Source organism: Cygnus olor, chromosome 7 (assembly GCF_009769625.2).
Source record: "Cygnus olor isolate bCygOlo1 chromosome 7, bCygOlo1.pri.v2, whole genome shotgun sequence".
Taxonomy (NCBI): Eukaryota; Metazoa; Chordata; class Aves; order Anseriformes; family Anatidae; genus Cygnus; species Cygnus olor.
In genome coordinates, this window is record NC_049175.1 from 6321274 (window position 1) to 6337256 (window position 15983).

The window sequence follows — 15983 nt, forward strand, 5'->3', positions numbered from 1 at the left end:
AAGCCTAGAAAAAAACATCAAAATGGTTGAAATGTTATGACCTCTTGGTATGTCCTGCACCCCAATTAATGTGTAGAAAGACCTTTTTGGGAAAAAAAAAAAAAAAAAAGAGAGAGAGAGAGAGAAGAAATCTTTGGTACCAATTTACAAAACATAAGTTTACTGGTAAAATGTGGAAGAGCATATCCAAAACAGAGTTTTTCCTGCCTTCGAATGACAGATGAAGCAAATGAAAAGGTCTTTCTTATACCATTCAATACTGACATACTCTGTGATCCTCTGGAATGCTTAAAGAATGGTAATGTTAAAAAGTTGTGATAAGTGGAGATATCACCTAGTAATATCAATTTCGACACAATGTGGTTTTGGTGACCATGTTTCATAGACACAAAACACCTCCATTCTGTGGTCATCCAACAGAGAGAGCTGGGATGAATAGTCTCTAATTTGCTCAAGAGAGAAACATTTATCCTCAAAATTGCAATTTCTTAGGAAAATGTTTATGAACAGTATAAGTGGTTTCTTTTGTTTTGCATGGTTATTTTGCCCTGGAGTGTGCTTAATTTTGTTAAAGTCAGGCTAATGGACTGTAAGAAAATGGAAACATGTAATTGCAGAGCAACTAATGAGCCTCCATCACAGTGACAGTGACTTCAATCAACCCAGGCAGACTAGGGCTGTGTGCTTTTATTTTTTTTACAGCATTTGGAATATGTCTGTCTCCAGACACTTATATTAATGCTTAATATACAACTCAACTGCTGATTGAAAATACTTTCCAAAAGTAATGTTGTTGTTGCAGACTTCGGCTTGTATTAATTCTTCAACAAGTATTTCTTCTTCATGTATGGCAATTGGTAGGCAAGTGTTTAACATTTCATATATAATTACTCTACATGTACTTGAACTTGCTTAAATGGCATACTGAGCAGGGAAGAGACGTCAACAAGACATCAAAATTGCAACTGTATGTTGTCCTGACAGTCTGACCAGCATTACCAACAATAATAAATAGAAGAAATAAAGTGTATCAATATTATTATGGTCTTGTGCAGTGGTGCGTAGAACCTACTCAAAATGTAGAGGAAAGCACCGTGCATGACTGCATTTATTGTGTGACTGTATGTGCCCATAACGTGCACATAACCTGTAATTATCACAACACGATTTGGTAAAAGTTGCTTTTAGAGATGGAATCTTAAGACCTCTGTCTTGAATTTTATATTCCATTCTAAAACCAAAAGATATTTATTCTGAAAATTGTTCCTCAGTGCAAAATTTAGTTATGATAAAAGAGTTAGATCTTCTTGAATTGTTTTGATTTATTTCATCTGCAAGTCTGGAACATGTTTCCTCTAGTAAAAATGTTATTCCCATTTAATAATTCTAGATAAAATCCTACTAGTGGGACCACAGTCTTCCTAGGCAGCTGGGATTTAAGGAAAATCTTCTGATTCATTATGACAGTTTTCTCACTGCTGGACCAGTAATGGAGTGAGCACCGTTTCAGCCAGCGCAGTCCTTAACTTGCATTTTGGGGTTAAGATTGGACATTCAGTGTCAGCTCTCCTCTCCCTGGAAGAGTCTGACTCAAAGGTTCTAGTCAGAGCTTCTTACATCTTTTATTCTTCTGGATTCTGGATTATTGTTTTGTTTTTGTTTTGTTTCTGGTGATTCTTGCAGCACCAGTAGGCACACAGTATGGTTTTTGTTCTTTTTACATGCAGTGTCTTACAGGAATGTGGGGCTTTCGTGTGGGAAGTGACAGTAGTGGCAGTCATTGTTCATTTTTTCAAAAGAAATATTTGAACACTATTGTTTGAGTGAATATATGGCTGATGCAGTGCGTTAATTGATAGATGTTCCAGTGTCTGTCTGGAAATTACAGCTGTATAGAATGACGGGCCTGGGAAATATGTCAGAGAGATCATTGGGTCTATAAATAAATCAAGTGGATAAACATAAGGGAAAGATAAGAATGATTGAAACTGAAAGATATGTTGGCACAAGAATGAATGGGTTTAAATTGGTATGGAATAAATTTAGACTGAAAATCAAAAGAAAATTCCTACATATTAGAAAAATCAGGTTCTGCCACTTGGAACCAAAGAGTTGCTTAAGATCTCAGCTGGTCACCGTAATAGCACGATGGCACAAGTGACTTGTTTATTTAAATGTCGTCAGATATGTAGTTTAAAAACTAACTGCATCCAGAAGTGACTCAGATTCACTGCCTTTTTACTGCAGTGGTTGCTAGACCTCAGCAGAAGTGTTCCATGTGTGAGGACAGAGACTGCAGCTTTTAGTGCCCTGCTAGCTTTCTGTTAATGCAACTGGTTGTCAAAGGAAGGGGTACTTGTCTCAGCAAAGTGGCTATCACACAGAAAATCTAGGTGTCTGCAAGCTATCCTGATCTAACCAGCACAAGCAATGACAGCAATGCAATGGCAGATCCAGCTGCAACACCACAACCTATTCCTAGACCTTGATATTCACGCTTGGCCGTTCTTCAGTTCTGCAAAAGTACAGGCAGGTATTCCTTGTGCTAACTACTTGAATGCGTAAAGGTAAGGTGATACTTAGAGAGAGAAATGCTTTAGAAAGTACACGAAGAGTCAATCCTTTTTAATCCTGCCTGGATATTTGTCTGTCCTCTCTAAGCATCAGCCATTGTCCACCCTCCTGTCAAATTCTGGTGGTGCTAGGTGGGCGTGTGCCGAGCCATAGCTGCTCAGCAGTGGGTTACCAGCTGGCTAGCTGAGCAGCATTGCAGGGCTTGTGAGTTGCTCAGGTTTTTGAAGGAAGGTGCAGAGCTGGAGAGGAGAAAGGGAAAGGCAAAGTCCCCTCTGCACATTGATAATTCATGAAATTAAATATCCCACAGAGAATCAGAAAGTTTTGACGTGATCTTACAGCTTTTCTCTGAGCAAAGCCTTACTGATTTGAACAGTTTGACAAAACAAAATAAGCAGGTGATAATTTTTTTAAACTTAATTTTCTTTTGATTTTCCAGACCATCCTACAGAGCTCATTTATTGACTGACATTCCCAGTTTGTACTAGAAAAGAATCCACATCTTCCTTTCATCCCTTGTTTGTTTGTCAAAATGATCTATGCCCTAATAGAAAGGTCTTGTAATGGAAACACTGAATTCCGTGATACTGTTATCATCTAACTGAATGTACAATAAAGTTGTATCTTAACCCTGACATGAAACAGTAATTCAAAAGACCTTTGATGGTGGAATGTACTGTGAGGTGTGTTGGAAACTATTAGGCTCTTTGAGGACCCTGGATGTTTGTATTATGGCGAAGAAACAAAAAAAAAAAAGAAAATAAGTACACTTTTGATCATCCCAAGTACGAGCTTTGCTGAGGCATCTCACCAAGGGCAGGGCATAGTGGCTTTTCCCATTATACCTGCTGGCTTTCTGATGCCTTTTTCTGTGAAGCCTCTTAACAAATGGGCTCCACATTCATCCAGACATCTTTGCCTGGCTTTTAAGTCACAATTTATGTTTATGAAGGTCACAGAACAAATTCTCTTCCTTTCTATATTTTTCTGATATGCTGCTCTGCGTGGGGTGCTGCAGTAATTTGTGTGTTGCTTTGAGGGCAAGATGCAAGCTGCCAGTGCTGCAGTTGTCAGCAACTGGGTACGCTTCTGCGTGCTTCCACTTATATCCAATCTGTGCCTAACCAATTCATTTGTCTGAATGGCTCTGGCAGAGTGATTGCTTTCAATTAGTAAAATATTTCAGTATGTGTGGTCCTTTGGCACTATCCTCACATAACATTCATAACAATTAATTGCAGTGTATCACCGTACTCAGGTGAGGGCAAACAGCAGCTGTAATTTTGCTGTTCTTGCTGTAGGTAATTCCAGGTTGTGTGCACATCATATGCTTTTGTTCCAATATGCTATTGTTTTTTCTTGTTATTTCTGTTGATCTCAGCTAAGAATCCTTTTTATCATAGCTCCAGTTCTGCTTCCAACCCCTAGTATGAGGAATATTATCCATCCCAAACATTAACGTTTTTAGACAGCATTTGTTATACATAGTACAGTCAAAAAGAACTCAAATCCCTCACTTGGCAATACTTTTAAAAATATTTTAATGCTCTGTATAGTAGTAGTGAAACAAAATACAAAACTCTGAAATGTTACTTGAAACTGCCTCCATATGGTGGACTTCCTTATCACATTCCAGTACACAATTTATAGCAGTAGAGAACTTGAAGACCTACGGTATTCAATCACAGGAACAATGACAATGTTTTTCAGATTGCTATCTACATATTAGACGCCATAAATTCACATCATGTATCCAAAATTAACCTTTCATGTTTTAATTAAACTGACTTCCACAAGATGCTCAGGCTATGAAGAAGATCTGATGGTCGCTTTCTGCCATCCATTTTGCTGCTATGTGTTTGTTTTCATTATTAGTTAATGAACAGAATAGACTTCTAAATAGAATCTGTTTCCATAAACTTTCCATAAAGTAGGCAGCTTAGGCATGGAAAAAGAGCCTTGGTTCCATTTGCGTGCACTACTCCTAACTGCAAGGTAAGTGGATGAGTTGTTTTACTGTGTGCTGTTAAAGGTCTTGTGGGTTCTCAAGCACATGTTGGTCAGGATGGTGTGAGGGTGCGTATGCCAACACCCACCAACAAAGTGACCTGGTATTATTTGAACGGTTACAGCTCCAGGTAAGAGACACATTTCCTTGGTGCATTGATAACATAACTCTGTAATTTTACATGTCTACAAACAACTCATCTCACTTTAAAACTCCTGAGATTCAGACGCAGCTCTCCATTCGCTGCAGACCTGCTGTCCAACTGCAGTGTGCTTCTCCAGCATGGCTGGCTTAGTATTGATTAGCTCAAACAAATTATTTGCAGGTGTCAAGAAAGGGTTTAAACTTAGAGGAAAATACAGCTCTTCTGTTCCCAGCTGCTGTTGGTGGTTTAATACCACAAATAGGCTGGTAACTACCAGCCTGCTTCCATGAGGGCTGTTGGTACAGGGCACCAGCCTCAGAGGATGGGGCGTGGGGAAGGCACCTCTTAGGTGATTTCAGAGAGCACTCAGACTGTAGTACAGAGCTGTGCCTGTCATTCAGGGAGCCTATCCCTGAATCTGAAAACACCATTTTGTACAATAATCCCCTTAAGTGTCTGTGTCTGCTCACCAGTTTCAGATAAAATGTAGCTGCACAAATCATTTGGTGGAATCACCAAGTTTTTCAATAGAAATTACCAGATAATTAAAACAAACCAAAAAATAGACCCCTTAAGTCTCTGTCAAACCACTTACTTATCTGTGGACTTTGAGCCTTTTAATATTTAACACCACATACAGCATAAATGCAGAAAAAGCAATGTTATGTATGTGTGTGTTTTGCACACCGTGACAGCCAGCCGACCATGCAGCAGTGGTTTGGTTTTGTTATTTGTTTGTTGTTGTTGTTTTTTTTTTTTTTTTTTTAAGAAACTATTACTTGTGTTGTGAAATGAATAGAGGGGGAGTTAACACTGAAAAAATAGAAGAAACGTATCTAGATTTGGAGTCGTTGCCTTGCTGTACATACTACTTTTGTACAGGCATGGGGGAGTTATGCAGTAACAGCAGTATTTTTGTGAAGTGACATTTGGTATTTCCTCCATTGAATCATAAGAGACATTGGTCAAATGGTAACTTTTATGATAAAGTTCACTGCTATAAGGTCTTTAAAGCTTTCAAGTTTATAGCCCAGTGATTTTTCTTAAAAAAAGAAAAAGGTGCTTCTTCACTAAATGAAGGAGGCTTACATAGGTGAATACAACCTCTTTTAAATGCAACCTGTTACGAACATGGATTGTTCCCCTGGAGCCATATCCATGGTGTGAGGGGACTTCCATGCCTGGTTCCCCAGAGAAAGGAGCCTCTCAGTGAGATTTGGAGGAACAAGGAAGATCTTGGTGTAAATAAAGGAAGAATGGGTTGAGAGACACATAGGAGACACAGGAAAACAGCAAGCCCACAGTACAGGAAATGCCAGAAACATTGGGAGAATTTTGATTAAAGCCAATATGCCTTTATCATCATCCAAGCCTGAAAGACAGAAATACTGGAATTAGGCTTAGTACTGCTGCTGTGTAAGGCAACTACTTACATAATGTGTGAGACTCATGCACGGAGTAATCAGAGTAAGTTTAAATAATTCTTGTGGTACATTCTGCATTATTTAAAATAAAACAATATGAGAAAGTGTCGTCTTTGTACAGCAAATATGGTTACCATTGTCAATATTGAATGCCTAAAGAAATGTAGCTTCCTGGATCAAGGTAAATAAAAAACAACATCTTTCTAAAAAAGTCTAAGAATCCCTTACCTTTAATTGAGTTTCCTGCATCCTTCAATGCAAAAATCAGACCAGATATGTAGGCAGCTAAATATAGATATAAATAAATATGGAAACTTTCTTGTCGTTAGAATAGAGATGTATAATTCAGTCAATATTGTAAAAGTCTTGGTGTAAATACACGTACTCTGCTGATGTTAGTTGTTCAGTGGCTTTTTTTGACTGCAGTAGAACCAAATTACTTAATGCATTAGGGAATAAAGCTATATTTTTCCACAAATTGATGTACGTTTCTTGTCCTGAAGTTGAAGAAAGTAATTAGGTTTTAAGAAATTGACAAAAACTTACAAAATTTTCCCTGCCTTTAGAGAGCAGTAAACAGGATTGCATCTGAACATTTTTCTGTAGCAGGCATGTGAAGGACAGCTTAATGATCTGTGGAAGGAATAAAGTAACATTTAGCATGAGAAATGTTTATTAAATGTCATATGTTCATAAGAAGAGGGAGCTATTAGCAATTCCTTTAATGTTTCTGTGAGGCTGGTTATATTTTACAGACCCATATTGTCAAATACCTATTTGGAAATAATAGTGCAAAAATCCCTATAGTAATTTCTAAGAACCTCGTAGACTTATTCCACCCTAATAGATATTTTATGTAATTTGTTTAACCAGAAGAGGATCCCCCCTCCCCCCGCCCCGCTCCACACACTGCAGTCAAATGAAATCTTTTAAGTCTGTGACAAGACAAATAACCTAGTTCATACGTGGTTCAAAAAACTTTCCAGACCATATGTTTTGAAAGTGTTATATTTGCTTTTGGAATATGGTTTGTAGCACTTTTTCTGTTGTGTTGACAAAAATATGATTCCCCTCTCCTAAGGAGCTTTATGAGAGCTTGTCATGACATAGATGGAAGGGAGCAGTTTTTGCAATGTAGAGGTTGGCATTTTCAAAGGACTCTGCATGACTAACCATGCCAATTGCTATGGAAATGCAGTGGAAGTGTCTAATTACTTCAAGCATGTTGGAAAAGCTCATTTTAAATTAATACAACAATACCATTCACCAACATTCCTGCATATAAAGGCAAGCCCACCTGCAGATGCCACTGTGCAAACCTTGAGCAGTGACAAGGTATGGACAAGGATTTTATGCAGTGCAAGTCTCAGCTCTGCAGGAACCGTTACGTTAATGACACGGAGAAGGATAGGAGACCATATTGCTCTGTAGCATAATTCTCCTGATGGTTCCTCGGTTGTTACAGTGTCATAATCACCTACTAGGCAATTGTGACTGTGGGGTGAGTGTAGTCATTGTCAGAGCAAGTTGCTGCAGAAGCCCAAGAAAATACTTCAGATTGCAGAAGTAGGTCAAATAGCTGCTTTGGTGTTTTCTCTTTGTGTACTTCTTAGCACAGAAGAGAGATCCTCATATGTGAGGCTGTACTTGTAGATGGTAGTGTAAAAGAAGTGTGATATCTGGAGCCAAATGAGGAAAAAAAAAAAAAAAAAAGGAACCAGAGATCATAGGCTCCAGTAATGAACTGGAACAGAAAAGAGAAAAGAGAATTTGTTGTTTGTTTGTTTGTTTTTACAATTTTAATGCTAGTATAGATTTTTGCTAATCTATTTAAACTCTCAGAGTATCAGGGAAATATTTCTATCTATTTACTGTAGGAACATCTAGCAGAATCATTGCTTATAGCGGTTGCTATTCCTATCAGTAACCAAGTAACCACAATATATTGTTCGATGTTTACTGCAGTCTCATTAGATTGTGGGGGGATTGATCACTGAGTGGTGACATTTACTTATCATTTTCAACATATATTTAGAGGAAGCTTTGTAAATAACCTCTTCACCATGAGTCACCATACAGACAACTTCATTTTCATTTGATGCAGTAACTAATTTTAACTGAAACAGCATTAAATTGTTAGCAAATTAGAAAATATCTTAGTTGGTTGACAAGAGACGAAACGTGTGGACACACTGTCTGGACTGTTAGAGTCCTTATATGTGTTCTGTTTTTTTGTTTGTTTGTTTGTGAGTATTAACTAAACCAGTAAATAAAAACGTGTGTAGTAGCAGTATGTGACATTTACTTGCTCTCTTCTCTCTTGGTGAATATAATAGCTCATTCAGAGAAAAATGAAGGATTGCAGTATCTGGCTGACACCTAACACTAAATATTTTGTCCTGGACCTGCTAAAATTCTTAAAGATATGCTTCAGGCATTTTCCAAGCTTGATGGAGTAATTTCAATCCATAAATTTAAAATTAAAGACATGATTGTTTGTTCTAGTGAATTTATAGCCACAGTAAATATATATATATATATATATATATATATATATATCTAATCTAGGGTTAAAAACTGTACTGATTTACAAGACTGGATATCTGCATATTGTCTACGTTATTTGATGAAAGTAAATTTGTTCATCAAAATCCAACGTTGTGCATCAAAGAAAAATAACAGTCTGTTAGCTGTAGAAATGATAATTTAAGATCTTTAAAATGACAGAGCAGGCAAGATAATCTGCTGCGAGCCTGCATTCTGCAGGAGAGGTAAGTAGTTCAGAATTCTAATGTGTCTTGAACTTGTGAATATGCAAGCATTGCTAGTATTTATTTTCAGAAGTTAGAAACAATCTTTCCACTTCGGTGGAGTAAAACACAGCCAGGAGTGTTTGTCATTCAAACAGAAAGAAACTCAACAGTTTAGTCCATTATTCAGTACCGTGTACTATTTATATAAGAACAGGTCTTGCTGTGTGTTTTTCAAGTGCGCCTTTGTTATAGAATTGATGGTGGGTGGGGGGTTCTATCTGGAGGCTATGCTAACCTCTATAGAGCCATACAAATATTCAAAGCAAGTCTAGTGTTTTTTTTTTTTTTCCTGCATTTTTTTTAAACTAAAAAGAAATGGATAGAACGATTAACTTCTAGATCTTGTCTCAGTGTTGAGTTTTATGGACTGAGGATTTTAATTTGCTTTAAGATAAAATTAACCCTATCTGTACCCTATCATATTCAATTCAGAATATGAATATTTTATCATTGTTTACAGCAAGAATACGGCAGATTGTGAAGTTTTATATAGCTTTATGGCTTCTGTTTTTAAATTATGATTTCTGTGATTCAAAATTTCACTAAAAAATGACCCAGTCCTTTAAGGGATGTGTATATGTATGATTTTTGTCACTGTCAACATGGGCAGGAAGAATTACTGATATATTCTGTAAATTTACTGTCACCCCAACTAGCATGTACTGAATAACACACCTTTTGCCAGAGAAATTCACATCAACAAAAAATTTGGTAGTCCTCTTTTTTGGAGAGGATAAATGGATGGACCAGGATTTAGTTTACTCCAAGTCCGTCTCAGGATTTAGTTTGGTCCATTTTTACATGTCATACAGATTAAGATTTGTATAATGTCTTTCAGTGAAGATGCTTTGAAAAAACAGTAGTTGAACTATCTTCGTTTTATTTCTTTGATTGGTTCCCTTGAATCGTCCCAATCATTCCCCCCTAAATATTGTGGAGGGTACCTCTGTGCAAATTAGCTGTAGAACGAAATCTCTAAAACAAACAACAAAACCCAGTCTTGTGCTTTCTAATAACTCACATTTGACATGCTGGTGCTTTTTCTTTTTGAGTCTGAAAAAAGCTTCTGAGAACATTTGGCCCATTTGTTAAGTCTGAGCACTCCTTTTTTTGATCTAACATCCAGAGGAGGTTGTGTCTCCTCCCTGCTGAGCAGAGACAGAGCTTGTCCTATAAAGCTGTGGGCTCACATGCTAAAGTGAGGCACTAGTCTGGATTCCAAAAATAATATGCTTTCATACGTGTATCTGACCAGTTATGCTTTTATCTACATTAAATACACAAGCAGGCTGAAAACTGCGTGCTGTCAAACAGCGTAAAACATAATGGATAAAGTAGTAGCAGTTTCTGTGTTTAGGTAGTATCCTCAGCTAGCTCCCTTTTGAATGAAAGGTGTTTGTTTGTTTGTTGATTTGGTTTTGTTTTTTTCCTATTTCAGACAAAATTTGGTTGGTCTTAAACTTTGTCTTATTCCCATCAACCAAATAACCTGTTCCGAATACTTGAGCTGTCCCAAGGTAGTTTGCAGCATATTACTGTGTTGCATTTTTTATTCAAGACATAAACTACCAAGGACAATTTAGCAAATCTTATGAGTTTATTGGAACCAATGAATTACATTTACAGGGGAAAATACTTTGCACAGGTATTGTAAAGCTGTCTCCTTCATGCCAAAGTCAACCTATATTTAGAACAGATTTAAATGTCTAAAATGGTATAAGGTGAATATTTTAATATTGAATATTTTTCTTCTACAAATCAGTGATATTTATATTTCTACTCATAGTGTGTGTTAGAATGCACCCGGAATAATGAAACCTTTCTTGAACTGGGAAAAAACTCCATGTTAATACAAGTAAGAAAAAGGCCCCAGCAAACCATAATCCAGACCCAAGGCTGCATGTTGCATGTGAAGCACTAGTAAATTTATCCATTAGCAGGTGCAAGTTTATCTTCTCTTGTGCTTGTTATCAAGTATTCCCAGGTGCGTATGTATTCATAAAGTATAAATTAAAATGGCTTCAATATTAGCAACAAATTCACATAATACAAGGACCATAAGGCACAGTATTTTTCCCACATCAACAACAAAATACAGAAATATTCATAAAATTAAATATAAAAGTGAATAGTCTTCCTGTCTTAGTAATATATTATTTCCTCAGAACATAACAATACCAGAAAGAAAAGAAATCACAATAACAAAAATAAAATACAGTCACATTATTTGGTTAATGACCCTATCTTGCGGAGCAGCGCCCACGCTTCAGCACATTAATAGCTCTCATATACATTTTTGTTGAACTGAGTCCTTGAAGAAACTGCATCGCCTGATGGCAAATTACTTGACACTCCGCACTCTGTCCCCAAGGAAGTGTTATGGATGCAGTTTATCACATACGCATTATGACTGAGTAGGAATATAACAGCCTTTTATTACACGGGGGAATGTTAGGGGGCAGTATTTCCATGGTTTTGTGCTTGGCTCAGCCTTTGGCCAGCACTACAGCTTGGTTTCTGCCTCTATTGCCCCACGGTCTGCACATCTTTCACAAATACCTGCTGGAGGGTCTTGCCATCATCAAGAGAGGAAAAGCACAATTCTGAGGAGGATGGCCCTTGTGAAAGCATTTATGTTCACCAGAACAGGGCAAGTGAGAGCAGCCAAGGGCAGCCGGATGATGCCCATAACCTGCTCCCCACCCCTCCTGTCCCGGCCACTGCTAGGTGCAGGGGAGGAGGAGCAGCCCTGGGCGCGCTGGTTGCTCACCACGCTGCACTTCTAGTGGGGAGCTTTCAGGGCCCTCCTACCCCTGCCAGAGCCCTGTCACTTCTCTGCTGGAGGTGGCGCCCTGTCTGTGGAATAAAGGCTTTATTCCCAGAGCGTTAGCACCCGATTCTGCCATCTGAGAAAGCGGGTATAGTTTTTGGAGGTGGCCTTTCAAAGGAGCCAACTCAGACAAGGATTCTGATAAGGGGAGAGGTGGCAGCAGTCGTTTTCTCTCCTTTTCTGTTTTTGTTGTTTTTTTTTTTTCTTTCTGGATTTTTGTTTTTTTCTCTGTCTAGTGGAGGAAACATCAAAGAATGATACAAACATTACTCTAAGAGCCAAACAATGGGGGCAGTTACTTTAATGACTGCTGATATTTCTTCTTTTGCATTTTGTTACTTTGCATCCTCAACTCTGTGTGTTGGACATTGGGAAGCACCATTGCTGTAGGAGCCATGTTTATACTAAGGAATTAAGTTTTAAAGTTAGGTGTTTGTTAACTTGTGAGTACAGCTGAATTTCTGCAGTGAGAGAAAAGGGGATGGAAGGCTGTGTGTACATTCAGATTCTTAAGAGGTTATTTCTTTTATTTTTTTTTCCTTCTGAAGTCCTTGAGCCAAAGTAGTGCTGCCATGCCATTGCTGTATGTGGGATCAGAGCATCTGTCTTGTTTTAAAATGAAGTCTTGACATACTTAAACCAGGGAACAAGGGGAAGAAAGTGAAGAGTTGTGTTACAATCTCTTTGCAGTTTAAAAACAAAACCAAACAAAAATATGGATTTACAGATGCATTTGGGCAGCACTTGCACACTATCCAGTGGTCTGGAAGGTGTGTTTGAAACAGGGTCTCACTGTCACCCATGGCATTTTGCAATTCACAGTCAGTGGGACGCCCGTGATCCCCAGACATGCTTCCTGGGTGATCTCCTGGTCATGACTCTGGGCATGGTGACTCTTCCCCAAACCTGCAGGTGACTGCAGAGGTTGGCTTCCAAGCCTGGGCTCCGTTTCTGTCATGCAGGGGAAGAGGGCTGTGCAAGCACCTGTGTGCTTTGAATGGCGCAATGCACCAAATCCACGGGGATTATTAATGGGGTGTTTTCTGTTTCCAGGTGTCTGCTTGCAGAGCTTGTAGAACAGTTCTTGGTGATACAAATTGGCAGCTTAGATATTTTACTGTAAGGGTTTATCCCATTAGACATCCTTTCATCATAATCTTTGTAAATCAGCTTTATCAGCGATATATACTATGCTGGTTGCTGAAGTTGCTTTCCAGGCACGTGAGAGATTTAAAATAAATAACCTGACAAATTTCCGTCCTCTTCAATTGAACCTTCCAGATGTTGTTAAGGAACCCTCCAGTTTTTAAAGGAAGGGTGTATTTTATATGTGCTTTTTGAGCAAGTAGTTTTTAACCGTGTTGATGAACTGAACGAAGGAGAGTGCAGGCCATGCATGGGAAGCTCTGCTATTTAGAGAACATGCATAGCCCGGTCAGGAGAATTTTATCAGCTCTTCTACATAGCCTTAAAAAGATGATACAGCTTGATCTTCATGTGTGAATATCCTTAGCTCCTTGGAGACCTGATTACAGTGTTTTGACCTCCATTATCGTTTTTTAAAGCAAGCAGTTGGTGGCTACATCTTCATCTAGTTTACAGAAAGTTGCAAGGTGTGAATTGCAGGCAGATAATATTTGTGGATTTTGTAGGTACAAAAAAATTGAGGAAAAAAAGCAAGATACAACCTCTGTGAATATATTACGTTAAATGCACCTTTGATATTTCTGATCTTATGCTTTTCTAAGAATTAAATCCCAGTGCCAATTGTGCCAGGGATGTTTGGATGTGAATGCATGAATATAGATCAGATTTGCAATGTATGGCTTTAATTTTGTGTGAAGTGATATGCTTAAAATTCATATATGTATGGCTGTAATTTAACATTAACATTATATACATGTAATGCAAAAGTAAAATATGTCAGTTCTAGCATAGACAAAAATTGTGGTTTGCACCCTTTCAGAAAGTTTGGTCTTCCACAATTTCAATTTGTATTTGAAGCTACTCCTTACACTCCTTACACACCCAGTTTCAGTCAGCTATAATTTTTTCCTTTGCCCTGTCCCTGAAGGATGGAGAGTTTATTATTCTTTAATTGCATGTCAACTTAAACATACTTCCTATCAAGTTAAAAATGGTAAAGGCTTTATATAAATTGATATCTACTTTGCACTAAAACTTCTTTCTGTAACAGCATCACACCATGATTCACTACCACCACTAGTCATGTGAAAAAAGGGGCCTTGAAGTGGTTTGAGCTCATTATGGTAGATTCAGTCCATATGACTGAAAAAAAAAAAAAAAAAGAAGTTTTTGATTGTTCTGATTTCCTTGAAATTATTGCTCCATATCAGTCAGATGGCTAAATATGCAACATGCCTGCTATTTCCTGAAGTCAGGCTTTCTGTTATGGAACAGACCACAGTTGTGCAATCACATTGTGTGGGAGCATGGCCACTGTAATGAGCTGCGAAACTCAGTAAAAACCTTTCATTTCTCAGTCTAGGTTTTGATCCCTGAAAGAGAACTGAAAGCAAAAACTTTAATTAATGATACTGAGAGAGGATTTTAAGGAGGAAGAGAGGATGAATTCCTATAGGTAACTGGCTTGAGGCAGTTCAGTCAATGTAAGTATAATGAGTGCAGGTGTTCACGTCCTACCCCAAATACACTTACTTTATGTGGCAACACTTTAAAGTTCTGGCTTACAGTTGCCCCTGTGAGGACAGAGCTCCAGTTTTCTTTCAAACCAGTCCTTATACAGTGTGTCCCTGACCCTGTACTGAGTTCTGCAGCATCTATCATAAAATACTGAATGCTACAAATGATGATAAAGATTGTATTTACTTTTTAGCCTATTTCTTACATTTCCATCTCTTCTTTTTTCTTTTACATGCTTTCTTGCGTACAGCAGACCATTTAGGAATCGAATTCATGGGTAAGTTTTCCCTTCTCTTTTTTCACTGTCTAACGTGTATCTTCGTGCCTCATCCCAAAGGACGTAGAAGTTAATGGGAAGACTCCCATGAACTTCATCAGTGGATTTTGGATTGGGCTTTGAGAACAGCTCCTGTTATATTTAATGATTAAATATGAAATTATATCAAGATCTATTTTTTCTCTTGTCCACTCTTGTTTATAGTGAGCTATAAACTTCATGGTGATGTTTTTTTTTGTATTTTATTGTTGTTTAATGAAACATATTGTAGAAATTATATGGATGTATCATGACATTTTATGTGAGATTTTAGAAGGAAGTTAGAGCCTAACTTATGTAAAGGAAAGTAAATTTTAAAATAGGGAACGTTTTTGTTTGTTTTCAGAATTGGGTATTGACTGCAGTGTTAATGTGTAACTAGGTTTAATGTGAACCATTTAATTAGCATTTAACAAGTTGCAGGGATTCTTTTAAGAAAAAGGACAAATAATTTAACTTCAGCTTAGGAAAAAGCTTAAGTCGGAGTGAATAACTGATCAGAAGAATTCCTTTTTATATTTTTGGAAAAGAAAAGGTGATGTTCTATTGAATCCATTGCTGCCTTGTAATGTATTCGTAGGCCAAGGGACTGATAGACTTAACAGGTCATTGCTTCACCTCTTAGCTGGGGATCTGCAGAGAGCACGGGTGGGTTATTCTCTCTAGGAAGCTCAAGTTTGTCCTTAGTAGAGTTAGTGAAATGGTGCATCATTTGTGTAAAAAAACAGCTTGCATAAACCATTGCATATGACTGAAGACACTGTAATAAAAAGCTTGTGAACTTGTATGAATGTCATAAAAAAAAATACCTTTAATGCGTCTTTTCTGTGTGTTGAGTTTTGCCCTTTTTTTTCAGATTTTAAAAGTAAAAATATGAGAGCCTAATGACTTTAAGTGATATGGGGTTTCTTTTGACAAGTCAAGTATAAGTTGTCATTATAACAACATGGTGATGAGTATTAACTGTGTAGCTGACTTAGCAAGCAGATAGCCAGCAGGCAGAGGGATTTTTTCCTAATGCTTTTGGACTTTTGCGGCATACCTAGAGACCTGTCTCCAGGTTCAGACCCCCTAGATAAGGACAGAGATTTACAGTCTGAATTGAGTCCAGTGGATGCCGACCAAGATGGCCAGGGAGCTCAAGACATGCAACGGAGATGCAAAGTGCACTGGTTTCGTAGAGAAGGACAAGGTGGAATCTCCCTGCCA

General features: G+C 37.9%; 1 protein-coding gene across 4 annotated transcripts in view; it reads left to right on the forward strand.

Moving 5' to 3' along the window:
* NRG3 (neuregulin 3) overlaps positions 1-15983 on the forward strand; it is a 400082-nt gene that overhangs the window by 315458 nt on the left and 68641 nt on the right. For all 4 annotated transcript variants that reach the window (XM_040563990.1, XM_040563987.1, XM_040563989.1 and 1 more), the window contains one exon: positions 14709-14735. In XM_040563990.1, the coding sequence (XP_040419924.1) occupies positions 14732-14735 (4 nt within the window). In that variant the 5' untranslated portion in view covers positions 14709-14731. The remainder of the gene's footprint in view (positions 1-14708; positions 14736-15983) is intronic.